The sequence below is a fragment of the Rhyacophila brunnea genome, unplaced genomic scaffold (genome assembly GCF_057557595.1).
Source record: "Rhyacophila brunnea isolate RB1 unplaced genomic scaffold, BYU_Rbru_1.0 scaffold_7, whole genome shotgun sequence".
NCBI lineage: Eukaryota > Metazoa > Arthropoda > Insecta > Trichoptera > Rhyacophilidae > Rhyacophila > Rhyacophila brunnea.
Genome location: NW_028233339.1, coordinates 9,320,819 through 9,333,583, shown reverse-complemented (window position 1 = coordinate 9,333,583; position 12,765 = coordinate 9,320,819). Strand labels below are relative to the sequence as shown.

General features: G+C 34.1%; 1 protein-coding gene across 11 annotated transcripts in view; it reads right to left on the bottom strand.

Annotated features, from left to right (window-relative positions):
* Positions 1-12,765, bottom strand: part of LOC147064444 (leucine-rich repeat flightless-interacting protein 2) — a 69,034-nt gene that overhangs the window by 8,695 nt on the left and 47,574 nt on the right. For 4 of the 11 annotated variants that reach the window (XM_085957995.1, XM_085957996.1, XM_085957994.1 and 1 more), the window contains 2 exons: positions 6,198-6,324; positions 423-574 (listed from right to left, as the gene is read on the bottom strand). In XM_085957995.1, the coding sequence (XP_085814121.1) occupies positions 423-574; positions 6,198-6,324 (279 nt within the window). Of the gene's footprint in view, positions 1-422; positions 575-6,197; positions 6,325-11,646; positions 12,411-12,765 lie in introns of all 11 variants that reach the window. The other 7 variants (XM_085957987.1, XM_085957991.1, XM_085957990.1 and 4 more) reach the window with 3 other exon arrangements.

Sequence of the window (12,765 nt, the reverse complement as noted above, 5' to 3'; positions counted from 1 at the left end):
GGTATCAACATATATGTGATGCAGATATCGTTTTCACTGTCAATTTACCAGAAGAGGAAGACAATGAAAGTGTAGAAGAAATTTTGGATTCCCATTAGTCACAACACGGCACCGACCTCCATTTGATACTTTATTGAAGACAATATTATATAGTAATGAATAAAAGAATACCATCCATGGATAAACAATTCTAGTTTGAGGGTATATTCTGGCAATATTTGTAAATTTAATTATTAGTGGAATTGACTGAATCTTTCTGAAATAGTAAATGTGAAGTGACTAGCAGTTAATTTACTATTAGTCTAATGACCCTTTTTATCTTCACTTTCATATATTTATATAGGCTCTGCCCATAGAGAGAAGGTGCTTTTCAACATATTTAAGTGGATGTAATGCAAATTAAATTGACACAGCACACTCACTCTAATATCCCTGATGCTGCCCAGCTCTTCGAGAGAGTCTTGTGAGCTTCTGCGGGAGGAGTGAGCGTTGGGGGCGACGACAGCGGAAGTGACAGAGGTGAGGCGCGTGACTGCCGCTGGACCACTCCCAGACACGCGGCGTTGTGAAGGTTCTGGAAGGAGATTAAGCAGAACATTAATAACAGGTATTGTACTAAAAGTTTCTCATCGTAAACGTAAACTTCTTTCGACCATGTCCGATCCTAATAGGATCATATGGGCCTCCACAGAGTGGAGGTTTGTATTAACAGATTTTATTTTTACGAAAAATGGATGTCAGCCACTTGCTCAACCTATTAGGTCCATACTTCTACTCACACACAAATTGAAAAACAATTTGTGTGACAAGAAATGAAAATATAGAATGTAGAACCTGTAGAATTTAATATTAATTATATTTTCATTTCTTGTAAAATGGAATTCTACCAAGTAAATGCTAACTCAATTAACAATTTGTGTACTTGCCAGACCCAGGATTCGAACCCGGGACCCTCGACACTATAGACCGGCGCTTAAGCCACGCGGCCATCGTGGGTGCAAACGTAAACTAAATTAATTTAAAACTGATATTTTAATAGCCTTAAAGAAACAGTATTTGAATTATTCATGTGAACTAACTATACAGGCCAATTGTCGTAAGCCTCAAATATCAAATTGTTCAGGTGTGTTCAGGTTCAGGTTTCAAGTGAAAAAAACTGTGGGCATTGGATTTACTTTTATTTTATGTAATTTTTATTTATTTTTTTATATATGTTATTTTATAACAAATTGAGTGGCTTACTCTGTACGTACTCTGTGGCTTACGTTTAGAGAGGGTTACAGCATTTGGCTAAAATATTTTTTGTCAAGCTAGAAATGGTTTAAAAATGGTTGATATGAAATAATTTTTTGGGATTTACGATACTTGGCCAGTTCGTGTAAGAGTGTGTAATAAGTCCATTACCATCAAAATGTCACTATGGTGAAAAATGAGGGTTACAGCAATTGGCCTGTACAGTGACAATATTATGTTGATATAGAAATAATAATTACCTACACATTTACCAAAAATATATTTGTTCAGTACATGAGGTGAACAATTCTCCAGGCAAAGAAATGTGAGGTAAAATTTGTAGCTGTAAATGTTGTTGAGAAGAATTGTTGTTCAAGAATTGAAGGCGAAGAATGTACCGGATTTTAGGAATTTCATGAACCGGAACGGCGCTTCGATGCGCTCCAGTCATTTCGAGCCCTGGTTGTGTAGCATCTTCTCCCGGTTAATTAGAACCTCTACCGTGAATACTAATTGCCGGCCACAGACGGACAGTTCTCGTAACAGGTTGAACATGCCAGTTAATAACTATACAGTTATCTTTGGTAGATAATCTGCGGCGCCCATAGACGGACACTTTTCGACCTTTCAGATATGTGCCATGTTCAAACTGCCAGCGACCCTCCACTCCCGTGTTTTTGTAAAACTGTTGGAATTTCAACTAGCCGAAAGTTCTCGACTGACATTAGATGGCGGTAACGTAAAGTAGAATATACCGCACGATACAACTACGGCTGGTGTTGCTTGTTATAAAATACAAATTCATTTATTATTAAAAATATAATAATATTATGTACGCGGAGATCGCAAATATTATATTTTATTTATTTTTACGAGAGTAAAACAAAGTAATAGTTATTTATGTAAACATATTATTTTATACAATATAATATAAATGTTAAAATTTTAGAGAGCATTATAAATATTAAGTTATTGTGAAAATATAGACTAATTTTATTTATTGTATGTAGTGAATATTACAAATTATTAATTTAAGACGTTCACAACATAAATTAATATACCTAATTGTGAATGACAATGTCGCTAAATCTAAATAAAATCTAAGTATATATTTAATAATATCATGGTAATTAATTATTATACTGATGATTGATGTAAATATAATTTTGTGGCTTATTGTATATAAAATCAATACCTTTATAAATATTACCGTTTTCTTACTTAATTAATACTGTCCATTAAAGGGAATAATTTATTCAAAAGAAAAGATTATATTTTATATTTACACGAATGTGTATAATATTGTTTCGGTGAATCGATAAAATACACAATCCACTAGCGAAATCATGATTCATTTTACCAACGTCATAGGTGTGTATTTATGTCAATTTGTTTCTAATAAAAACAATTGAAGAGTGACATTCCAAACCGGCCTTAGTCCAAAATTACAAATTTTCATGTTTTGATGGAATCCGATAGAGTGTGTTGAGATCTATATTCTCACTAAAACTTATATTTTACAAAAAATCCTAAGTCTCTTAAATTTGATGTCGAAATGTGCCTTTTTTCTCAAAACAGCACTAAGGTAACGGTTGATTCTTTCCAAACTGGCCTAAGGATATATGCGCATGCGCAGTTGAACTCTTTTTGCTACATTTACGCTTCAAGCGGCCATAATATAATATTGTAACACGTCAGATTAGAAATGTCAGACGAAATATTAGAGAATTTGTGTTTTATAAGTTCATGTGCACATTTTTATTGAAAATGATCCTACATTGTAGTATTATTTGCCTTTTTTTTTCTCAAAACAGCACTAAGGTAACGGTTGATTCTTTCCAAACTGGCCTAAGGATATATGCGCATGCGCAGTTGAACTCTTTTTGCTACATTTACGCTTCAAGCGGCCATAATATAATATTGTAACACGTCAGATTAGAAATGTCAGACGAAATATTAGAGAATTTGTGTTTTATAAGTTCATGTGCACATCAGTAAACTATTTTTTTATTGAAAATGATCCTACATTGTAGTATTATTATATAATATATTATTATGCTGTAAAAGTTACAATGTTTACCTTTTTATCAAAAAATGCATCAAAGTGAAAGAAATTTTATATAATTTTTATTCATTAATCATCCCAACAGAACTGTCCATGACCACATTCTATTACACAATCATAATTGTATACACAAAAGACACTAAACTTTATTTTATTGTGTCCCAAACTGTACTTAGTACAGACTTAGGGCCATTTTGAAAAAAAAGTCAGTTTTTGAATGAATTTTTTTGGAGTTTTACTATACTTTTTAAAGTTATTTATATACTATGTTTTCGAGTCTTTGAATTTTCTATAAAATTGCCAAACATTATAGTACCGAAAAGTTAAGAGGTAAATTGCAAATCACAAAAATATGATTATCTCAAAATCAGATTTTTAGACTTAGGCCGGTTTGGAATGTCACTCTTCAATTATAACCATAATAAATTCAAAGTTAAATTATTCGTGTATCATCGTTCAAGTATACCCTACCTAAAACTAATTTAAACAATACCCCTGTGTATTATCTCCGCGAACATAACCTCCATAGTTTTTGACACTTGCTCTGCCACGGACAATAACTGTACGTATATGGGCACGTCTGTTGACAGTTCGACAGATTTAAATGGGGTAGTTAAACTGATCTGTGGTGTGTCCACTAACGTACAGTTATTGAACAGTTATTGTCTGTGCCATGTTCAAACTGCTACGAGAACTGTCCGTCTATGGGGGCCTAATGCAAGGTACGAGGGTGGGTCAATAATTCCTTAGAAAAAAGCATTAAAACAGTTTTTATTTTTGTATTTTTTTTTTATTTCTCAACATAATCTCCTTGGAGCTCAATACACTTGGTTAGACGTTTCTCAATTTTTTTTAAACCGTCAGAAAAATAAGTTTTCGGAAGGTCCTCAAAATAAGCATTTGTCCGATCGATGACTTCTTCATTTGAAAAAAAACGTTGCCCACTTAGCCATTTTTTTAAGTTTGGGAAAAGGAAAAAGTCACTGGGGGCTAAATCTGGCGAATACGGTGGGTGGTTGACCAATTCGAACTTCAATTCTTCAATTTTAGCCATTGATCGTAAACATGTGTGAACACGGGCATTGTCCTGATGAAAGAGGATTTTTTTCCTGTTTAAATAAGGCCGTTTTTCTTCAATTTCGTTTTTTAGCTGGTCCAATAAAGATGCATAATAATCCCCTGTTATTGTTTTTCCTTTTTCCAAATAGTCAACGAAAATAATTCCACGTGCATCCCAAAATACAGTAGCCATAACCTTACCAGCTGATTTTACGGTTTTCGCCTTCTTTGGACATGGTTCGCCTTTCGCAATCCACTGCTTTGACTGTTCTTTCGTCTCGGGAGTATAGTGGTGTATCCATGTTTCATCTACAGTCACAAAGCGACGAAAAAATTCATCCGGATTGCGTTGCATGAGCGACAACAGGGCTTTAGAGGCCACCACCCTTTTGCGTTTATTGTCGACTGTGAGCAAACGCGGCACCCATCTTGCAGAAACTTTTTTCATGCCCAATTTGTCATGTAAAATAGAAATGACGCTACCTTTTGAGATCCCTGTAACCTCAAATATCTCACTCAACTTTAATCTTCGGTCACTTAACACCATATCGTGGATTTTATTGATCATTTCTGGTGTAGTCACCTCTACAGGACGTCCTGAGCGTGGTTCATCCTTTGTTGATGTACGACCACGTTTAAATTCATTTAACCAGTTATAAATAGTTGCAAGTGAAGGAGCAGATATGCCGTGAACTAAATCCAACTCATTTTTTATTTCCTTTGCTGTTAACCCTTTTATATTAAAATGTTTAATAACAGTTCTAAACTCAATTTTCTCCATTTTTGTAAACAAGCAAATTTTTTTTTTAAATGTACGAAAATAAAAAACAACAACCCGACCAATCTGATTGAAACTTCGCAGCATACTGAATCGGTAGTGCCGCTGCATGAAAACAAACCGCTTACAGTACTAGTCGCGCCACCTGTCGGCTTTTCTAAGGACTTATTGACCCACCCTCGTATTACCGGGCAAATAGCTCTCAGACCACGTAATTTTGAAAATAATCGTTTCATAAAATATATATCTATTATGGTTTGCTTCAGGCAGGGTTTGATTGAATTTTAAAAACTACCCAATACCATCTGCAATTTTTATTCTTAATTCAATGAAAAGAAATAAGTACGACTGACAAAGTTTAGTTTGCACTATTTATGTCAGATCCCCACAGCCTATCTCCACCCTTCACCACTGACAAAGAATAAATTGATGTACCAATACGTAGAATTAAAAACAATAATTTATTTTATCCCTTTTGTAAAATCGAAATCCACCAAGTAAATACCAAGTCAATAATTTGATGATTTCATATTTAAGTTGCTTAGTCGCCAAACCCGCTCCGAACGATTTTTCAATAAAATTACCTTTAAATGTACGCATGTGCTATATCGATAGGTCTACCTGCCTATCGAGGTGCGACTTTTAAATTCCGCCCTGTTTCGTCAAAAGATCAAAATGAATATTGAATTAAGTCACCAAATCAGCTCTACATAGCCGACCAGCAGACGTCGTGATTCAAACCATGATGTTTAGCATATATTTAAATCGCAATACAAACGTCACCACTACTACCATCGTAAGTCATCATTGTAAATGCACATAACAGTTTTTCGTGATTTAAACGAAACTCATAAAAACCTCCTGAGCGGGTTTAGCGACTAAGAGACTCATTTGATATTTTTACAGTTACAAACAATCATGAAATGCGAAATAACCTGCAGCTAATTTAATCATTATCCTGAGTTATTTTATTACCATTTTAATAATAATAAGGACTTCATCTGTCATCATCTCTGTAACAGAGTTTAAACGATAATGAAATGTTTACGGCAGTGTTATTACCTGACTGCATATAGTAGGCTCGGTCTGCATTTTCCTCCTGTTCCTTCTGTTGCCGTTCGAGTTCCCGCATGCGAATGTCTCTGGCTTCCGCCCTTGCCTGCCGCCGGGCCGCCAAGCGAGCTTCCGCCTGCAAATAACAAATTGGATATTTTAACACACATTAAAGAAACTGGACTGACCATACAAAGTCAGAAGCAATATATTCTACTTACAACTACTCTATCAATACTGGCATCATTCAAATGATTAACGCTGTAGACATTGGATAGCCATTTTTTACTTCCATAAACATCCTTCACCATGGGAATTGCACTCTTAAAAAGGTAAAAGTGTGATTGTCAGATGTCAAAAATTCCAAGGAAATTGTAATTAAAAAAAAATTAAATAAGTTCCATTATTATTATTTTTTGTCAGGCCTGTGCAGCTGCAAGTTAAGGCTATACTTCAGTTGAGGCATGGTCTAAAAAGATCGTGGCTAGGCGATGCGCGGATTGTGCAAATGACGCGTGCCGAACAAATATAATTTGTCATAAAAATCCAACATGCGTCCATTTAATGTCCTTTTCTTTTTAAGTACATATGTAAAGTTTTTTAGTCATCTTTACACGATTTAAGAATATTTTCATCCAACGCCATGACAAAACAAATCGACGTGCGGACACCTCGACTATCTGTCTCCGATTGGCGACTAGTGAGAAATTTCGTTGCACCTACTGTTGAAAATTATTTTCCGTTTCACTGAAGTACGCTCTTAAGTGTTTACATTGTGTTTTGTTCTAAAAATAACCCAACTGAGTTGTCTTCTGATGCAACTCAGGAGTCCTAAAGTAAAATACAAACATTGTCACAGTTTTGAATATTACTGAAAGAAGAATATCTCCATATCCAAGTTACAAAACCATTGAATTATCGTCTGCATTTTCGACTATCTACGTATTCATGTGGGAAGACAGGTGTAAAAAGGTTCGGAACATTGCTCCAGATCCACACAAATTAAAAAACCACATGTGAGATTCGCTAAAAACATGGCATTTAAATCTGCAATCCACGGCTTCAGAGGCGGACAACACCACTACTGCACTGAGGGTGGGATACTTGTGCAGAAATCCATGTTGTAAGAAAACAATTGTCATGCCATGTAACTGAGCAAAGTATATAATATTAATTTGTTTGACTTTGCAAAACATTTCATAAAGGAACTTTTCTGATTATGGATATTATAAACATACAAAATACAAGGAATTAAAAATAAAAAATTGACCAAATTGCAACATTTTTATTCTCCCCACCTAACCACACCTAACTCAGAAAGTGAAAGATGCTATTTTGTGTTCCACTCAGTTCAACTATATTTTTAGGATTTCTTTTAAGAAGGTAGGTATATTTCTGAGCTTTTTCAAAATAAAGAATCTAACATTGTGTAGGTATATTCAGCATTTAAAAAAAAATTAAATGCGTCTATTTTAACATAAAGGCATACCTACATGCAGAATTGATAAGTAACCCAGGTTAAAAAGGATGTTGGGGACAAAACATGCACATTTTTTTAACGCTCTTGTAAAAAACCTAATGCATAATTTGATTTATTTTTATTTTATTTATGTTTTTTTGATCTAAATAAAATATTAGTAATATATTATAACTAATTCAACCTATAAGAGAAGACCAATCAACATTCTCTTTATGGGCGTACCATAGGTTTGCTACCCCTGGTAATATAATTAGCAACTATTTTTTTTTATTCATTTAAATCTCATTTGATGAGAATTGGCAACAGAAAATATCAAGGTGCCTTTAAGTGGTGGAGACACTGCAAGAAGGCGTGCGCTGCGCACATGGCGCAAGCACTTTTTACCCCTCTCGCGCCACTTGCAGTGTGCTTTGGCCCTACACCAGGAACTTCATTGGTTAGATCAGTGATTCTCAATCTTTTTTATTCGGAACCCTTAGGATATTTTCTAGAAACTCGAGGAACCTCTACCTGGACAAGTCAATACTTGGCCTCAATAGGTCCAGATAGGATTATTATAAAATATACATGTAAAGTCGCATAAATTTGTTTCAAGTTGTAGCTGTTGCAAATTCTCACGGACCCCAAAAGTTTCGCGGACCCTGTAGGAATCACTGGGTGAAATGTTGAAAACTTAAAAATAATTACAAGATAAAAAGAGCTTTTCACATACAACGTTTTTAAATTTTCTGATGAATTATTATGCTCAATATGCTCAAACTTGTACTTGATATGAAGTAAATAAAAAACAAACAAACAAATATAGAATACTGAAATGTCTGTATATATTAATAATTTAGTTGCTGGGACCACCCACTTAGCAACCAATAATAGTGGATTGGATTACGGATTTCTTCCGAAATAACTTTTCATACAAAACAGAATTAACTGAAAATGAATTCAATTCTACTTAAAGATAGCTAAAAGTATTAAAAGAATGCATTGACATTGTGTTCTGATATATTGTAAAATTTTCAAATGTCTAGCTAGTCGGGAAGTTAGTTAAAAATCGATTGCAAGATTTGTACCGGACAAATAAGAATACGAGCTAATAAAAACGTTGTAATAAAACTATAGATTGTGTTTTATTTTGAACATAAAATCTATAATAAGTATTCAGTCTTTTCTCATTATCCCCCCCCCCCCCCCACCTATTCAAAAAGTTAATACATAAAAAAAACTAATACTAGGTCACTAGGTAAAAATACTGCAAAAAGAGTGTAATCAAATAATTTTCGGTAAAAAATAATATTGCGTGAATAATATGAAATTAAATTTCTAGCAACTAGTAGTCTGTCAGCTGTTTTTGAGCACAATTCTTTGAAGGTCTTTCACGAAGTTACTTATGCTAAATCTTAAACCATATTTTTAAAACATTGCCGTGTAATCGCTTAGGTCGTTTCCTAAGAAATGTCATTATAAATGCAAAAAGTAATGTGAGATGAATGCAAACCGCAACTTTTCAATAGAAACAAAAATTTAAATTGAGTAACTACCTATATAGTTAAATTTTTGCTTACTTGGTGATAGATAATATATAATATATTATATGTATTTTGTAGTATTGTAACAAGAGAAGGATACATACATCTTTATTTCTGAATTCAAATGCATCTACACACTGAAAAGACTGAGATTTACGATTAACTCACCCCATCTCTCGTCGATCGAGATGTTGATATCACGTGGATATTGATTAAAAACTATAGAAAACAATACTGTTTACACGCCAAAACAAATGACTTAAGTTATCAAGTACATGATAGTCATTTTCATTACAAATACCAAATGTGCATAGCGAATTAATAAGAAAAAAACTTTATTTTAAAATGTTTGCTGTTTGAAACCTGACATAATAGTATGAACCCGTATAAGTCAACGTACCTATACTTAGTTAATCTATCACACGACATGTAAATGGTAGTACATAGAGACAATAAACCAAATGTGGTGCCTTCTATAGGGTTCCCTATCAAAATAGCTGATTCAAGTTCAATTTGCTCAGTTTATATTATGAAGATTAATATATCTGGGTTTCTTTTATGCTTCACTTTCATATAATGAGGTTCCATCTCTATAGAAGATGGTTGTCTTACATACTATTTGCAGAAAATAACACTGATTTCGATGGTCTACTTAAACGTTTACAAGGTAGATAGGATTTATGTGTCCTAATTAATTATATGTATACATATATTCTCGAACGAATGATGGGCGAACAAAACAAGGATAATAATACTTAGTAAAAATGCAGAGTATATCATTATTACCATACTAAAATATTCCAGAACGAATCGGATAAACAGATAAAGAACAATATAATATGTTTTTACCTTCATATTATCAGATTATGTTATTTTTCTGTGTGCGAATATCAGCCATCTTAATGTGCAATGATAAGAAAAGATAATATTATACATAAACAATAATCGTCATTGAGTGGTATTGTAAATAACTGGACCCGAGATTGAAAATGTCGTAAGTGAAAAACGCGGTGTTTCCAGTCGCGGTAAATAATGAATTATTCACTGTCAATGTTTTTAATCGCGATCAGGTATACCAAGGTATAATTGCAAATGCGTTTTAAATGACACCATTATTTTCATTTTAGTACATAACTGGAAAGAGTTACTTTTCACTTATGACTATGACACTTTCACTCTCGGGTTCAGAATAATTAATATGTGTCAGGTTCTAAGTCAACTCGTAACGACCAAATAACAGTAAACAGCGAAGAAAATACATAAAATTGAACAAATGCATTTTCATTCGAATAGTGAACAACACTCGATATCATAATATCAAAATTTGATTTGTATCCCATCTCCAATATCGGGATAATAATTCCGTAATCACGGAACTGCAATAATCATTGTATTGTACCGGCCAGTACCGGGGGATGTATCAAACGGTAACTTCAAGTGTGCAATAAATACATACAAGTCAAATACATGCGTACACCGAAAGCGACACTGGCTTGCATCTCTACAAGACGCAATATCGATCGTTACGTGCACTTAAAATAGGTGAATAGGATGCATAGACTAGTTCACAGAGACATGACTCGCCACACCGTTTCTAACTATGTAGTTGAAATAGAAATAAAAATACTTTTTTTAGTTACAACTTATCACATAGGTAATAATGAGTTTTTGTCTCTCTTCAGTGGGCTTTGCGATATCTTATCAATCGATAAAAGTATTTATTACCTGGAATTCTACTCTGTCGTATGCATGGTCAGAACTCGGGTGACAATTGCATTAATAATTAAAACAAATACAACAGCATTACAGGTTCAATTATTAAACATTGATGGTCGTCATTTGTTATTGTTATTAATCAGTACTGACAACAAAACAATCAAATGACAAATTTATCTATTAAGTATCTATGTATCGATTTTTAATAGCAATTATTAAATTTTGTTAAAGTATGTGTTACATCATATTATACTGATAGTTTTTAATGGGGAAACATGATAATTACTTATTACTTATTACACAATCTAATATTTGACAAACATTTTTATTTTTAGTAACTTTTATAAAATCTCACAACATTATCAATTGGATTTCATAATATTGTAATATTGGCATTGTAGTGATGTGGAAAATTTACTAAATAATAAATAGTAAATTTAAATTTTATGAAAGTTTTGTGTCATTCCATTTGAATCGATTTTAGCAAGCCAGGATTTACCTTTCGGCATCTTCAAACACTAGATACTATGCACATTCACCTAAATATACACGCATAGTGCACACATATGGCGAAATGCGAAACTAATCATTAAATCGATTAGAATTTAAAATAAAATTCCTTACCCTCAGTATTGAACTAATTTCTACTAATAAATCGTATCGAATACGAATAAGCAAAATGAACTCTAACAGACCGAAAAGAGCTGGTTTTTAGAATTGCGTTAGAAATATAACATACTATGTCATGATCCTTGCCGAGGATTCCAACGATGCTGATGTCATCGTTCCCATTCACCAAATTGCTCCCGTTGAAGACTTCCTCATCATCGTTCAACGAGGAATAAGATCCGACGGTAGAAGTGGCCTTCTTCTGCCTCAGCTGTACGTCTTCGTCGAGAGGCCTATCAACGTCAGCGTTAATCACTTCGTTGCAGGGCACGTCCCTGATGGTCTCGTCCGCGGAGCAGAACACTCCGTCGCCGTCATCCGACCCTTCTCCGAAATCTCCAGACGTGAATTCGGCGTCCGACTCGTCGGCATCGGAGACAGATTTACCGTTTCGGTCCACCGAATCCAAATCGCTCGATGGATGGGCGTCAACTTCCGCCATTTCACACGAGTCTATCCATTACGTTACTATATCGACATCATTGTCAAGAGATAAGCGTCCACGTCGCGGTGGCATTCAAACACCCAGCATTTACCGCCGGAAAAAAACCGTGACACACTTTGAAACAACTCAAAATCGGCTAAATAAAAAAGAAAACACAGTTTTTTATTCTCTTGCACATGTCACTCACTGCCATGCAGAAAATTTGGTGGTTTGAAACACTAACACGTTGGAACTGTTGTGCATTTCAGTCAAAACGAATGTCGATAAGGCGACTGACTGATACGTTCTCATTCGAGCCAATAATGCCACTATCACGAAAAATTGTGTGGTTAGATTATTTTTATCATTTTAGAGAGGTGGTGATCGCAAAAAAGTGTTTATACTAGAATCTTATCGCCGTGAAAATATTTGGTTCCATTTGATATAAAAAGCCAAGCATGCGATAACGTTTATTACACGGATAACTACATACGAATCAACCGCTTTTTAGACTATAATCTAGGTCTATGACTATGACACTATAATATATGTATTATATTATTGTAGATAACAGAGATAGTATTACGTAGGTCTGTGCAGGATTCAGAGTTATGGTAGTGTCAATAAGGCTACCATATCAATTGAACAATACTTAAATAATAATTGCTATTTGTCTCGTACAGGTAATGGATAATAATTAATATTCCCAAACAGGTTGCATATTATTGAGAATTCCGATGCGGTTTGTCAAAGCGACGTCACCCG